At 40.6% G+C, this 16,151-nt stretch overlaps 1 protein-coding gene across 1 annotated transcript; it reads right to left on the bottom strand.

Moving 5' to 3' along the window:
- Nucleotides 1-9,844: 9,844 nt before the first annotated feature.
- Nucleotides 9,845-15,909, bottom strand: OXGR1 (oxoglutarate receptor 1). The gene is made up of 2 exons (XM_016203812.2): nucleotides 15,671-15,909; nucleotides 9,845-11,876 (listed from the first exon to the last, which is right to left on the bottom strand). The coding sequence occupies exon 2, from the start codon at nucleotides 11,857-11,859 to the stop codon at nucleotides 10,846-10,848; it is 1,014 nt and encodes a 337-aa protein (XP_016059298.2). The 5' UTR covers nucleotides 11,860-11,876; nucleotides 15,671-15,909; the 3' UTR covers nucleotides 9,845-10,845.
- Between the last annotated feature and the right edge of the window lie 242 nt (nucleotides 15,910-16,151).

Below are 16,151 nucleotides of genomic sequence, written 5' to 3'. Positions count from 1 at the left end.
TTATATTTGTTATTTCTAGAAATCTGTTCATTTTCTTTCATTTGCTTAATCATATTAATCTCAATTTCATCACTCTTGTTCTGAAGACTCAGTTTTTTAAACAAAAGCAACATTGTATTTTATAATCAAGGTCTGATATTTTCACCTGTGAAATCTTTGCCAGTCTGATTTTTCCATCCTCTAATCCTGATGCATTTCGCCCTTTGTGCCTTTTTGTTGGCATTTCTTGTGATCTTCTTTTAAATGTGTTTCTTGTTTTCCTTGGAAACCTTACCAGTCAGAATTCTTGGAGACCTAGATTAAGGTTGTGTCCCCAGAGAGAGGTCTCACGTATGATTCTGCCAGTTGCCTGGTGATCCTACCCATCTGGAAGTCACTTTAAATTCAATTCTCTACTTGAACTTCAATTTTAACATGCAGGTAACAGCAAATTTACATGAGAGCTTGATGCTGACTATGATTTCTCAGGGGCAAATTCATTTTCCTCCACCTAATGTCAAAGTAAATGCAGGCTGTTTTATATTCTGTTCCTTTCCACTTCATAGCCTTATTTATCATTCACTCTCGCTTGGTGAGCAGAACCCATTGACAGGCCGAGCTTTGCAAGGACTTCCTATTAGAATCCTTACCTTTCTGAGTTCCATACATTATGTCCTATCTCTTATACTTAGGACGACCATGTATCATCCCAGGCTCTTTCAAGAATAGAAGTGGGTGCAGTTAATAACTATACCGGGGCAACAGGCATTCACTAGTACTGTCCCGGGTAAACCAGGATGTATGTTTGCCTGACTCACCCCCACATAGATATGGACACTTAGGCTAAAAAAACACCAGGATTTTGCAGATACAAGCTGGAAAATTGTTTCCCACTGACTCCTAGTTTCCCACCTTCATATTTATTTTTCCCGTTTGTGGAGTCTTTGGTTTTTTTATCAGCTCAGTGAGCATTTTCGTATGTGTTGGTGAACATCTTTTATTTAACCATTTTCATTGTTTTTGATGGGAAGGTTGTGCCGTGGATTTAATCAAGCATGTTACCAGAAGCAGAAGTCTTTCCCCTCATCTTCAAAGGCAATACAAAGACTCAATTTAAGCATGCATTTTTCCATAGGCAGAAATTGGTCCAGTAAAAATTGGGATTACAAAGCAGACATTTCTCATTCTAAAAGAGGCTCAGTTTTGTGGTTGTTCTTTATAGCATACCTCCTGGCATGTTGCCAGGAGCTGGAAACACAAATAAATGTGATCATGCATTGGAGAAGTTAATAACCTCACTGGGAAGAAAAAAGAACACATGGACACAGAAGAGTGGTAATCCAAGTCCTATATGATAAAGTGCCCAAAACAATTAAGAAAAGGAAGTTGTAGGACTGGCCATCCTGGGCTGGGTGGTTGGAGAAAGAGGCAGAAAAAGCTGAACTTAAGTAGTGTTTTCACAAATGGTTAAAATTTGAACAGGCACCTTAACATCATTTCAATTCTTTAATATAAATACTATCTGGTTTGCCCCCCAATTTGAAGGGGGAAAAAAACCTCAACACTATTACTTAAACTTTTAGGTGGACTCAGAAAATATTTTGCAAGAAGGAACACATTTGTAATTTGATGCAGGGAGCATCATGTGTGGTGCATATGTCATTTTTTCCCCTTGGCTTTCATGGGATAAGACTCAGCTATTTCTAATGTTGCCTTTGAAAATGGGATAATACTAAGTATGCAAACCAAATACTGCCCTATTGTTCATCTCCTAAGTGGATTTAAACAGGTAAATAGGGCATTTAACCCTGTACAATTAGCACCCCAGGATATTTCTGTACATTTACCCACATTTTAGGGTTATTAGTGAGAGGGATTTAGATAACTATATTTGTTCCTGAAATGCTCCCTTTGGGTTGACCTCCTCAGACTATACCTAGAATAATGATAAACCAAAAAGTCAAAAATAACTGAATAAATATTTTATTGAGTTTTGGTAAGTAAACGCAGCATAATAAATACTCAACCTAAAAGGCATATATGGATAATGCAGCTGATATGCAATACTGCAGTATCTTTGAAAATAGAATTGTTGATTACTAACACTTCTACATCCAGGTATAGCACAGTGTTTTTGCACATAGTAGGGGTTCAAAAGACCCTGGTGTTATTCAACAAAATAGGAGTTACAATTGATATTGTATTGCTAAATATGTAGGCATACATTCTTCTGTACTATAAATACTTGTGCTCAAAAAGCAAAGATCTAAACTGAATGAAGAATATTTTGTGCATCTATATTTTATTTTTCAAGTGTTTGTGGAAGGTATCATGATCAATTCAAAGAACATCACTTAGAAACATTAATGTAGTGTTATCAAGCATTTCCAGAAAGAAATACAGTGTGCTCAGGCTATGGGAATATTTCCAAATCATGAAAAACTAATTATACGCTATTATGTAATCATATGAAATTACTCCTATATCATATACTATGTCATCATAGAGACAAAATAAAGATAAGGTAATAGAGAAACTCCAAAAAAACTTGCTTTAGGTGCACTTTAAAAAGCCTTACTTTCCTAACTCCTCTGAAATGCACAACAAAAATCAGAGAATGTTTCGCCTACACTGAAATCATGAATAACTCTAGCATCATACTACCAGCCTCAAAGAGTGTCTTTTAGATGTAAGTTAGAATAAATTACAAGAAGATGCCAAGAGTACTCCTACCTCCCCAGTGCAAAGCACATACTGACTTGTAGGCACTTTGTGGAGGGCATTTGAAATATGGCCTTTAATATCCCCCTCCTTAAGCTCTCCAAGAGGTCTTTTTCCCTCTTAGAGTGATTGTTCCTTTAGAACCTCTTGGTCTGTTTTAAGGATGTCTCTGAGAATATTAATTATAGGTTTTAAATTTTTTCCTTATGCTCCCTACAGTGCTCCTGTTGCCCCTGAATCCCCCCCCCCCCAACATTTTTTCACTTTGGAGTCTCTCCTACTCTAGGCCTTCATCAGTTGCCTTGTTATTGGTGGCTGTCCACTCATGCCGAAAAGTAAGACACTACTAAGCTAAGTTGACAAGGCAGGTCAACTAGTGGGCATCACTGTGGGTAAGCAGGTTGAGCTGTTCCCCAACGATTGGTATCTAGAATATTCTGTCCTTTTGCATAAGTCAGCATAGTGTAGTGGATCTGCACAAGGGCTCTGAAGTTAGACTGATTGGGTTTGTGAAGAAAATGTTTGAAACACAATCTTGCGCATCCCTAGCGCTATATCCATTGTATCTGTTACTGCTGGATTTTCTGTCTCCCCAGAGAAGAATTCATCAATATTCTGCTAGGAAATGTATGCATGAACTGCCAGTGTTATTAGAGCCAAATGTTTCTATCTAGTATCTAGGGCCTCACTTTTACTCTGCCTTTAATTGTATCTGTTGTCCTTAAGTCAATATTTCTGGTTCAACCAACCCAGAATGAAAAGCTTAGAATTCTCTTGGTGTGGAAAAGTGGCAGTCATTGGTTTGCATAGGACAAAAGAGGATATTTAGGGATGTAATTGTTTCTTATTCAGGCTTTAAATCAAATCTCCTGTTGTCAGTCCCACTTATTACCCTCTTTCAGAGGTAGCTGGTCATTCTAATTCCTCAGCATTTTGCAGTTAAGCAGAATATATTAGCTTCCCTCAGGATTCCCTCCACTACCAGCTTTGTTTTCATTTGACTTCACCCTTCATCCATCCTTTCTCAGTTTCCAAAATTTTCAATTTCTTTATAGTTATATCCCCATTGTCATTTTAGGGGAGGAGATGGTGGTTAAACTGCCATGTTTGAATTGAAGCCTCTCCCACATTTTAGAAACGTAAATAGTAAAGAGCATTAATGGGAAAGGCAGGAAGTATTTCCTCACCTGGGATAGATCACAATGGAACATACCGTTAACAACAATAAGACTGGACAAAATCTATGAATCCAGTGTTTTAGGGCTTAGGACAATAGACAAAGCAACACTGTGAGCCCACAATCACCCAGCTCTCTGTCTAGGCATTTCTTGACCATGGTGCAGGCAACTGGAGTCTAAGCAGAGCACAGTGGTCCCATTTAGTTGAGGAAGCATAGGTCAGAGTTTGACATTGCTGACATGTCTAAAATATTTGCAGCAAAGGACCAATGATAAAGGAATCATGGAGAGTAAGGGCAGAAATGTATGGATTCCCTGAGATTCCTGGGCCAAGGTCTGTGTTTGTGGGGAGGGACTACTTGAGCCTAATCAAAAAGAGGCTGTTATGGCATCAGAGTGGGCAAGAAGCGCTAGGGTACATTGGTGTTCCAGCTCATCCAGAGGGGAAAAACCTCATTAACATCCCATTAGCTCATCTTGCTGAGACAGCAGAAAATGGCCTTGGGAATAAAGACAATGCCCCAGAGTAAAGTCTATTGTAGATAATCTTTGGGGAGGGAAAAAAACCTAAAACCAAGTCTGGATAAGATCATAAGACAAACACAATTTGGCAATTGAGAGTCCTGCTATATTGGAAGGTCTTGGAAAACGCTTTGGACTTTTCACAAAGCTGTTCTTTAAAAAAATCTTAAAAACAAATCCTTGAAACACAGTTTTAAGGTAAGCGAGAAATTGATGTGTCTACTAGGAAAAAGTCAACAATCTTCAGAGGATGATAATAGAACCTAGAGTCACCACAATGATTTGTTTCCAATATCCAGTATTCAGTAAAAAATCATTAAACACACAAAACAGAAAAATGTATCCTATAGCCAAGAAAAGAAAAGCAATTAAAAACCAACCTCAAGGTCACTTTACATTGTTATTATTGTTACTTTAGCCAGTTGTTCTTACGGAACCACCATGGTAGGTTGCATAATAGCCTTCCAAAAAATGTCCTCTAACTAATCTTCAGAACCAGTATGTCACATTGCATAGAAAAAGGGACTTTGCAGATGTGGTTATATTATGGATTTTGAGGTGAGAAAATTATCCTGGATTATCTGGGTAGGCCCAATGCAGTTGGAAAAGTTTCAATTAAAAAAAGACAGGAGAATCAGTCAGAGAGAGGAGGTATTTAGATAGAAGCACAGGTGAGAGAGATTTGAAGATGATATGGTACTGGCTTTGAAGATGGAAGGTGGCTTATGGAAGCTGGAAAGTTAATTCTCCTCTAGAGCCTCCAGAAGTAAGGGAGGACTGCCAACTCCTTGGCAACAGTCCAGAGAAACTGATTTCAGACTTCTGACCTCTAAGAGAGAAAAAGTTTGTGGTATTTTAAGCCACTAAATTTGTGGTAATCTGTTTCAGCATCCAGAAAAAAAGTAATACAAATAGGATGCTGGATTTAATAGACAAATATGTTAAAACAACAATTTAAATACATCTAAAGAGTTAAAGAAAAATATGATTTATTTAGTGAATAAGAGAAAATTTTAGAAGTGAAATTAAATGGAAATTTTACAATCAAAAAGTAAAATAACTGAAATAAAAACTTCTCAGGGCAGCTTTATTGATTCTTTCATACACAATTTCTGTCATTTAATCAAAAAAGCAGACATGCAAGGACACAGGGTCATGTGACCAACAAACAGGAAAATTACAGATAATAGAAACAGAACAAAGGAATCCAGATACTGAAGTGGACAGATAAAGACTTTAAAATAACTATGATTATTCAACTCTAGAAAATATAGGGAAAGATAGACAAAAATAGATTAAAGACAAAGCAATTCACTGAAATGGTAGAACTAATGAAGAGAACCCAATGGAATTTCTATAAATGATAAAAATATAATATCTGGCATTAGGGATTCAATGGATGGGTTTAATAGCAAATTGCAGATATATAAGGCAGGATTAATGAAAGAGATCAATAGAAAATATTTAGATGAAAGTGCTGAGAGGAAAATAAAATTTTAAAACAACAGATCAGTGCATGTTACAATTTAATTTCTTCCTGTAGCTCAATAATGGAGAGGGCTCTCAACCTTCAGGCATTTTTATAATGCTGGCCTTGCATCATTTGATATCATTTGGGCTCACTGTATAGTATCAGGTAGATTATATTACATGGTGTTGCTGGGTAGAATTTAAGAATAAAATTAGAGCGGAAGTGACTGTTAGCCTCAAGGGCTCCATGTTTTATGCCACTAAATTTGTAGTAATCTGTTATAGCATCCAAGAAACATCTTGCACCACCCCTTCTCAGGGCCTTCCGGGGAGAATCAAAATGCCCTGCACTGGTCCAGGACTCACAGGCACTAAGGTGGGTCTGCAGGAGAAGCATGGCACAGTGGGCGAGCCCCGCCCGCGGCCCCTTTCCCCAAGGGCCTGGCTCCAGCCCTGTGGGTCACAGGCTTAGCTGTTAATCCTGAAAAGTTAAAGAACAAAAATGTGGCCCATACTAAAGGGAAATTCTGTCAACTCCTTGCACTCCCATGGGGGAAGCATTGGAGAGGCAGCTCCCAGAACTCTTTTCATCCCTTACTTTGCCTTCCCAAAGGAGCGGGAGCCAAATCTGATCAGTGGGAGCTGTGGTCAGAGTGGAAACGGTAAAGGTAGTTGATGAGTCAAAGATCTGTGCAGAAACACAAGCAGAAGTGTTAGAATTTTCCAGTCATCGGCGTGAAAGCCCGAGCAGATTGAGACAACAAGGAGCCTGATGATAAGCTAAGAAGGCAAAGGAAGGTGGAGAACTTTCTCATAGAAGGATCAGGCTGATACATCCTGAAACCCCTGTTCAGCCACTAAATGGGGGGTTGTCAGACACTACACACCTCCTCCAGTGGCCTAGTGCTTCTGAAAAAGAAAAGAGAGAAGGAAGTGGGAGGGAGGCAGGGAAAGAGGGAGGGAGGGAGGAAGGGAGGGAGGGAGGAAGGGAGGGAGGGAGGGAGGGAGGGAGGGAGGGAGGGAGGGAGGAAGGAAGGAAGGAAGGAAGGAAGGAAGGAAGGAAGGAAGGAAGGAAGGAAGGAAGGAAGGAAGGAATCTGTATCTAATCTCTAGCTCTACCTTCCAATTTACAGCAAATAGGGATATAAAGAATCATGATAAACAACAAAAGTGAAATTCAAACAACCAAACCCACAATGTGGAAAATTCCACAAGACATACAACTTGATTTCTCCAGTAAATAAATGGCAATAAGTAAAGGGAGGGGTAACTCTAACAGGTTACAAGCAATTTAATAGACATGTCAACCAAATGTAACGCATAGACCTTGTTTGGAACCTGATTTGAAAAAAGCCAACTGTAAAAAGACACTTTTGACATAACCAGGGGAATAAAAATATGGATTAGATATTAAATTGTTATACCCAGTTTTCATGAGATTAATTCACAGAGACTAAATTGAGCATTTGGAATTTATTAAGCCGGCAGCTGCAAGGGACTCGTGCCCTAAACAGACTCGCAGCCCCAAACAGTCTTCGCAGGGAGAATATAAAGGCAAAACCCACATTCTGTTTGGCTGAGGGGGCAGGCGGGGGACTAGTGAAGGGGCAGACAGAAGCTAAGATAAGCATTAATTAACTTTCTTGGTTAACTATTCCTTGGAAATTACTCCCTGGAATTTTTATGGGGGGGAAAGGGGAAGGAACCTTTTACAAAGTTTACAAAGAGCTAGGAGAAGGGGAAGAGGTCATTGTTTACCAAATTTTGTTGCTCTTGCCTATCTTCAAAGTAGTGCTTGTAAAGGTTGAAATGAGGATGCTATACTTCAAAATAATATTAAGAATGTATTTTGTTTTGGTTTTGTGTGTTTTGAAAGAGATCAATGTTGAAGCATTTATAGGGAAACTACTGTGTTTTCTAATATTTGATTTGAAATATTTTAAAGGGAGGGGCGTGGGATGGGATAGATAAAACCAGAATGGTGTGGTGTTGATTACTGGCAAAATTAAGGCATGGGTATGTGAGGTCATTTTGCTACTTTCTTTAATTTTGTGAATATTTGAAAATGTCCATGTTAAGTTAAAAACAAAATGAGGGAGTTACTGTGTCTCCAGAGTTTAGAATAGCTTTTTTTCTGGCTTCCTGCGCTCAGATGCAGGGAGCTGGACTTGACCTTCCAGTCCTTACGCAGAGAGCAGACCAAGCGGGCGGCTCCCTCTCTGGCAGACAGTCAGCTCTGCCTTTTGTTCTTCCACCTTCTCTGCCTACAGCTGGGTATGTGAGGCAAGGTCGTTCAGGTCCCATTCTAGGCTTGGAAGTATCATCAATCTCTTTTTTGGCCTCAGTTCCAAACTGCATCCTCCAGCACAATTAGCCCTGAACTCTTTACTTTGGAAAATAAAACTTACCCTTTGAATCCAATTTAGCTTGGATCTGTGCGATTATATTCTATCAGCAGGACCCTGGAAGGCAGACAGTCATCTGCACCTGACCCATAACTGCGGGGAATAAGCCAGATAAGAAAATGATGGAACAGCTGAGTCGAGGGAAGGTATTTTGAGGATAAAGGAAAACCCTACGTGTTCCCAAGCTAAGGTCAATTATCTAGGGTAATAGAAATGCTAACAAATTGAGAGAGTGGGATTGAGTGTCAGAGGAAATTCCCTAAGAGAGCACAGTAAGGATCAAAGACAAAGTGGAAGAATTAATATCAGAAAGAGAGGTGATTTGTTTTTCTGTAAGTTGGTAGAAGGAAGGAAAAGGGTAAGAGAAGCTACAGAGACAAGCTGAGATAGACATGAAGACTGAAGTGATTTTTCTCGGGTGGGTGAAATCTTTTTCTTTTTTTTTTAATTTTTTTTTTTGTTTAAAATATTACAGATGTCCCTTTTTCTCCCCAGACCCATTCCACCCCATCCTATCCCCCTCCCCAGTTCCTCCCCACCATTGTCCATGTCCTTGGGTTGTACATATATGCACATAAATTCTTTGGTTACTCTCTCACCCTCCACCCACCCGCCCTCCTCCATCCCTCTGACATTCGTCAGTCTCATCTATGCTTCCATGTCATTGAATCTATTCTGTTCATCAGTTTATTAAGTTCTTAAGATTCCACGTATAAGCGAGATCATGTGATATTTGTCTTTCTCTGCCTGGCTTATTTCACTTAGCATAATATTCTCCAGGCCCATCCATACTGTCCCAAAGGGTACGAGATCCTTCTTCTTTACAGCTGCATAGTATTCCACGGTGTAAATGTCCCACAGCTTTTTATCCACTCATCTACTGATGGGCACTTGGGTTGTTTCCAGGTCTTGGCTATTGTAAACTGTGCTGCTATGAACATCGGGGGGCATATATCTTTGGAGTATGAAGGAGACAGAGAGAGAGCGGCCGGGGGAGTGTGTCCTGGGCTAGAATAACAACAGCAGTGGTGCAAAGGCTTATCTGACTACATTTCAGTGATGGCCAGAAGCTGGGCTGGGTGCTAGGGAGACGGGAGAGGAAGGCACCCAGTGTCCGCGTTCCGAATGGACCCTTGAATGCTACTCCATATGCTGTGCAGCCACATGGGCGGGCGCGTCTGGCCCTCTGGTGAAATAACTGATTCCATATGCTATGGAATCAGGCCAAGCAGAAGAGGAGATGGCTCAGAAGGTGACGGATGGAGAGAATGCCATCATCCAGAAAGTTCATATGTAGAACATTGGTTTTCCTCTCTTCCCCAGCATGCCTGGCAGAGGTTCCTGAGGAACATCCTCAATTAAGTCTATGCCAGATGTAATGTCCTGGAAGAACCTGGGAATCACAAAGAGTTCCCATGGCAACCTTTCTTCTGCTGAAATCATCGACTCCAGCCTTATTCTATAACTGATTCCTAGAATTATTTTTGTTCTCTAAACATGGAGAACATAAAGCTCCGTGTAAATATAATTGTAGTAAAGCGGCGTTTTCACAATTACCAGCCTATTCAGTGATTTTAAAATTAGTTTATTAATTATATCAACACATTTGCTAGGTTTTAAAATATTCAGACTAGGCATTTTCTCAGATATTTACACTTAGTGATAATTAAGCACACACACAATTCAAAACCAGCTTTAGCTATTGTAATAGAAGTCATATTTTCATGATAGTCCCAAAAGAGAAAGGTATATAAAGAGAATTAGTGTTTCCTGAAATATTTACCCACTGAGAGAAGTAAAAAATATGTTAGATTTTATTTAATACCTAATATATACATGATATTTAAAAGTACTTCTGTTCCCCAAAAGGTTCCCCTCCTTCCCCAGGACATGTTGATAACTAATACACTTGATAATTTTTATATTAATAACATCTTGGAAAATGATCTATAACAGTAAAGATATAATACCCCAAATGTTTTGCAGGTATTCGCTTCAGTTATTTGCATTGACATCTTTGAATTATCTCGTGTATGGTACTGACTTGCTTTAATCTACAAAACTGACTAAAGCTTAGTGAAAACATAGTTTAATAACCTCAAAGCAAAGTTTTAAGAAAAGGTTTAAAAATACAAAATGTAAAATAAATGAATATTGAAAAAGATACAAATAATGCCTTGAACTGTCTTGAGGTTCAATACAAATAGGCCCTAGTATGAAGGAGTATGAAACCATGAGTGAAAACTGACTTTCTCCTGTCTTGGGCCTAACTTACTGAGAGACCTAGGCAAGTGTTCTCCAACATGACCTTGAGTTCCAATAGTGCCAATTTTACATTTTAATCTTTTACTGATATGCATGCATACCATTCTTATGTCTACCCAAAGGAGGATCTCAATAAATGGGTTGTAAAGAAGTCCTGGCAGTTCTGTCCTGGTTTTTGACACATAATTACCTGAATACACAATATTTACTGAGTTCCACTGAGGGAGATATTCTGGACTTCTTAGAAATTATAGGGGAAGGAAGCATCAGCAAGCTTTTCTCTGTGGTTGAGTAAATGAAGTATGTCAAGGGTTGTTTGAGTAGCTGGTTTTCTTTGCTTGCTCCAGGTCCCCACTTGCTTTGCATCTCACCATGGAGGAGATGGCCTGCTGGAAGTTGTCACTGACCACCACGTACAGTAACAGGTTACCAAAGGTGTTCAGGGCGGCTAACGGTCTAGAAACGATGTAAGCTTCATGGATCTGATTCTCAATGGAGCAGCTGACAGAAAGCAGGCGAGATTCGATCCGAATGACCCTCAGGATATGGAAGGGTAAAAAACAAATATAAAACACAAGAAGTAGCAGAATGGTTAGCCTCCGAGCTTTCTGCTTAACACAGCTGTGAGTCTGAGGTCCTCGGTTTAGGGTGCAGATAATCATTGTGTAGCAAAGTGTCACTATCACCAGGGGAAGGCAGAAGGCAGTTGCAGTCAAAATTAGATTGTACCATTTGATAGTGGTGAGGTCATCTGAACTGGTGAGGTCAAGGCAGGCAGAGTTATTGGTCCTGGTGGTTGATGTGATCAGGAAAGTCATGGGAGTGACGGCCACCAGGGAAATGATCCACACCGCAGCGCAGGCCACCACGGCCCACCGGGTTTTGTGAATGCAAAAGCAGCTCATGGGGTGATGGATCACGAAGTAACGGAAGATGCTGAAGCAGGTGAGAAAGAAGATGCTGCTGTACAGGTTGAAATGGAAACCAAAACGGATGAACTTGCACATGAAATCTCCAAAAATCCAGTTCTCGTCGCTGGCGTAGTAGTGAACCAGGAAAGGGAGGCTGGTGAGGTACAGAAGGTCGGTGCAGGCTAGGTTCAGCATGATGACCGTGCTGCTCTTCCAGGGCCGCATTTTGCAAATGTAAGTGGAAATTGCTACTGCATTCCCTGGAAAGCCCACCAGGAAGATGATGCTGTAAATAACGGGGAGATAGTGCCTCTTGAGTGGGATTTTTTCATCAGTGCAATTTCCAAAAGCAGCTGCATAATTGGGGAAATCAGAAGCATTTGCAAAATTGTCTAGTGGCTCCTTCATGGTTGTCTCCTTTCATCCTGCAAGAAAACAAGAGGCTGCAGTTTGGCAATATGAATTGACTGAGAACTAACTCGCTGATAAAAGAAAATAGAAAACATTAACGATAGGGTAAGGAAAATATTGATCCACTCTTAAATGAAAATTGTTCTAACATTTTAAATTTGCCATTTTTTTTTCTCTTTCATGGGGCAAAGAGATTGAATTTCTAAGAAAATGGCTGTGAGGCAAGTTACTAAAGACATCTAATAATAATATAAAAGTTAAATTACCATGAGAATTAAAATGAAGGATTGGGGGAAAAACCATTGAGGGGGGACTGCGGAAAACAATTTGGCAGGGTTGCTGTTGGGCAAGCCATAGGGTACCAGCATTAGAGATTTTACAAGACTCACCATGAATCAAGCGCTTTACCCCTTTACTTGACAAAACACGGAGAAGTATTTCTTCATATAGCCCTTTCACAGAAGAAACTAAGACAGAGGCAGGTTATACAAATATGCACCTTATACTGGTAGCACCCCTAGTGTCATGGCTGGGATTCCAGCTCAGGCTTGTCTGAGTTAGAAGCGATGCTCTTTCTACTTTCCTCCCTGTGCTGCCTCTTAATCTGTGTTACCCTAAAAAAATGATGGGTAAGAAAATGCAAGGCATGAAAAGACTGGATACTAGGAATGTATAAAAAGTAGATTTCATGCATTGCACCATTCTAAGCATGGTAATTTCATTTCAGATTTCAGCTCTTCCAACCCATGTGAATAGCCAACATAATTTGTTCATGTGTGGGTAGGAGCAGGGTGGAGGGGAGGGGGGGCAGCAGGATCGCACAGCCTTAAGAGCTTGGGCTCTATCACCAGATGGCCTGACCTTGATTTTCAGTTTGGCCAATGAGTCATTGTGTATCCCTAAGCAAGTGGTTTAGATTCTCCAGGGCTGGGAGGAGTGGAATTTGAACTTCCTTCTTGCTTATCAGTGTTTTCTACAGTTTTGAGAGTGAATTTCTGTAGTGAGAAAAGCATATAGATTATATAAAAGAATTGCTACAATTAGCTTATTATTTGAATGTAAATAGCTGTTGGTAAAAATGCATCAACTTACACATTTATGGAGAGCCCACTGTGTATTAATTAGGCACTCTGCCAGGTCCTAGAGATACGAAGTGATAATATACACACATATGTACAAGCCCCTATCACAGTCTACTGGGGGAGATGGGCACGAAAATAATTTTAACAAAATATAACCTTACCTCATGGAGCTGTCAATATATACAAAGAAAAGCAAGAAAAATACTTGGGATACTATTGGGCCCATAAGTGCTCCATAAATGTTAGGTAGTTGTTAATAATTAAGTCCTTTGATAGACAAACAGTACACAGCTACTAAGATCACAAAGGGAGGGAACAGCTACCTGGAGAATAACAGTGGGCATTAGAGGAAGGTCATGTAGGAGGAACATGTAAGCTGACATTAGCAAGATGATGGGAAAGTCATTTTAGGCAAGGAAATAACATGTGCAAAGGCATTGAAATATGACAGAGTTGAGGAGGTCTAAGGGAACTCTAAGTAGCTTAGCATGGCTGCTATATTAGGGGGCAACGGTAGATGAAGCTGGAAAGAAAAAAATAGCTAATAGTAAAAACAATAGTGCCTGCTGTGTACAAAACACTCTTCTAAGTGTCTTACGTATGTAAATTCATTTAATCCTCACAGCAACCTAGTGAGGTAGTGCCCTGATCACCCCCGTTTTACAGATGAGGAGACCGAGGCACAGGTAAGGCAACGACTTGCTCAAGGCGACACTGCTACTAGTAGTGAACCAAGATAAAGAACAGGGCAGTCTGTCTGCAGAGCTGGGCTGCCTCTTACAATGAGTAATCAAGAGGGAAATCAGTGCTCAGTAAATCAGACTTCTCAATCGTGTGATCCAGGGCTAAAATGTCAATAATGATACCTACTTTGGATTGAGAGAAGACTAAATGAGTTAGTCTACATAAAGTGTGTCGAAGGGTGCACGGCACTTAGTAAGTGCTGTATCAGTGCCTGACATCATTACCACTATTACCTGGTACTAAAGTCTACAGCATCAAGCTTTTCCTCCGCAGAGCACAGAAGCATATTCAGATGGGCCCAACTTAACAAATCCAAAATTAGTAAGAACCTTTCCCTGTTTGGTGTTGAATATTCTCTTCTAGATCTCACTCAGGGTGCAGATCACAAAACATTTAATCATTTATTACTTTTATTCTGAATGAATTAGAAAAAAATAGCCCAGGTGTGTGTAACAGGCCCCTGGGCAGCTCTTAGGATCCTAGCAAGAGAAGCCAGTGCTCCCTAGGAGACCACGTATGACCTACCAACAGCGAAGGTTTCTCTCCTTGTTAAGTCAACTGACTCTCACCGGCAATGCTACTCATAGAACCAGCACCTACAGAGCAATGGAGCTGACAGCAGTCAGGCAGCGCTGACCAGCAAGGGTGCTGCGAGGCCAGGAAACCACAGTGAATAGCTTTTCCCTTGGCCAACACCAAGGGAAATGGGCTCATGCATGGATAGGAGGCAGTAATTGAAATCCAACGAAAATGGTCATGGTCAGGGAGTCCCTGAGGCAGCCCTTCCTGAAGTGAGCTCTTACAAATCAAGATTGACGTCCACAGCGCTGATCTGTCAACTCCCTGAAAGCACAAACATGAAGTCACCTCACACCCCAGGGGCCCACACACAGAAGGTGCTCCGTAAAGATTTGCTGAATGCATAAAAGAGCAATGAGTAACATCAATAACATTTATCTTGTCCTGAAGGGCTAGTGAAGCAGCAACTATTATTAAAAAAAAAAAAAAAAGAGGAAAGAAAGAAAGCAAGCTTGGTTCTTTAATGACTTTTAAAGTAAGGAACAAAATTAATTTCTGCCATTGCCAAATAAACCTCTGCCATGTTATGGGGTCATTTAAAATAATAATGCTATCAGGAAAAGACGGGTTGTAGGTAGAAACAACCACTTTATTATTTGAAAAACAGCAGTTCAGCTTGGGATTTAATTGTAAGGGAGGAGGGGCTAAGAAATGTAACCCCCTCACCCATAAATCTCACTAAAAGAATGGTTCGAGTTTACAAAATATGTGTGAAGTTAAGAACAGCAGACAAAAAACTGTTCTGGGCTGCGAGCCAAGTAGAATGAGGCAGTTTCTTTCCTCGACAGTCCCCGGTCCTGTGCAATTCACTGCCACCACCCAGAGCACCAGATGTCCGTCCACAAAGGAATCATTTACATTCAAAGGACGTATTTACATTCAAAATGCGGTGCCTTCTCGACTCTTGGCTACAACAGTGGATCCCAGACCACCTAGAGCTGATGGCCTCTTTACAAACTAGAAGTAATGATCTATGATGCCTCAGCATAACCAGATACATAATTCTGATCCCAACAAGATGTCACACAAATAAACGCAATCTCCAAAGATTTGGGGATGTTTTATAAAGGAAATTGTTTTTATAATTTTGCGCTCTGTTTTTTCCTCTGAAATTGAGAAGAGATTGTGACTGTTTGAGGCTACCTGCAGGATACCAGTGTTTGGGGAACACACAGCTTGAGGATCGCTATCCTAATGGCAGCTTGCGGGTGAGTCACACACTGGGATTCCGAGGCAGGACTACTGGAGTGTCTACAGAGCAGCTCTGCCCATTTGGTGGGAACAAGTAAAGTGGGATTACTGATGAAAAGTGATTTTTCAAGGGTATCTGTTAATTTCGTAGTAATAATGCCCCTTCCACTGGAGTTCCCCGAGCCTGCCCCCAACACACACCCTGGGTTTACCTGGTGCCCTCCAAGGCTGAGTGAACATCCATTCTCTCCTCCTCTCAAGCTGCCAGTGGACCAGGGACCTATGACCTTGGAACGATGTGCTTCTCACCTTCCCTCGGCGTTCCTGGAAACTCCACCGCTGGGGTCACATTTGGTTACGAAGAAGAAACCTGGATAGGCCTTCCATTCTCAAAGATACATCTTGGTTTTCTCATCTACATATCTACAAACTAATTTGATTTTCTAGTAGTGGAAAACAGACCAGTTCTTAACCCAGACAAATTGGTGCCAGTAGGTGAATGTTGTCCTCCCTGAACCCTGATGGAATCCCTCCCCCCAGCTCCTCCCTGAATCCCAGCTTTCAAACAAGAATCTGCAACTCAGACACCCTGAAGTCCGTTAGAACTCCCATGTGGAACCGGCTCAAAGCTACGATTTTAGCTGTTTGATCTTTGGGAGAATCAAATAAAAATCTATGGCAGCTCTCCTCAAA

Source organism: Miniopterus natalensis, chromosome 2 (genome assembly GCF_054644295.1).
Source record: "Miniopterus natalensis isolate mMinNat1 chromosome 2, mMinNat1.hap1, whole genome shotgun sequence".
NCBI lineage: Eukaryota > Metazoa > Chordata > Mammalia > Chiroptera > Miniopteridae > Miniopterus > Miniopterus natalensis.
This window is presented reverse-complemented; position numbering and strand designations above follow the sequence as displayed.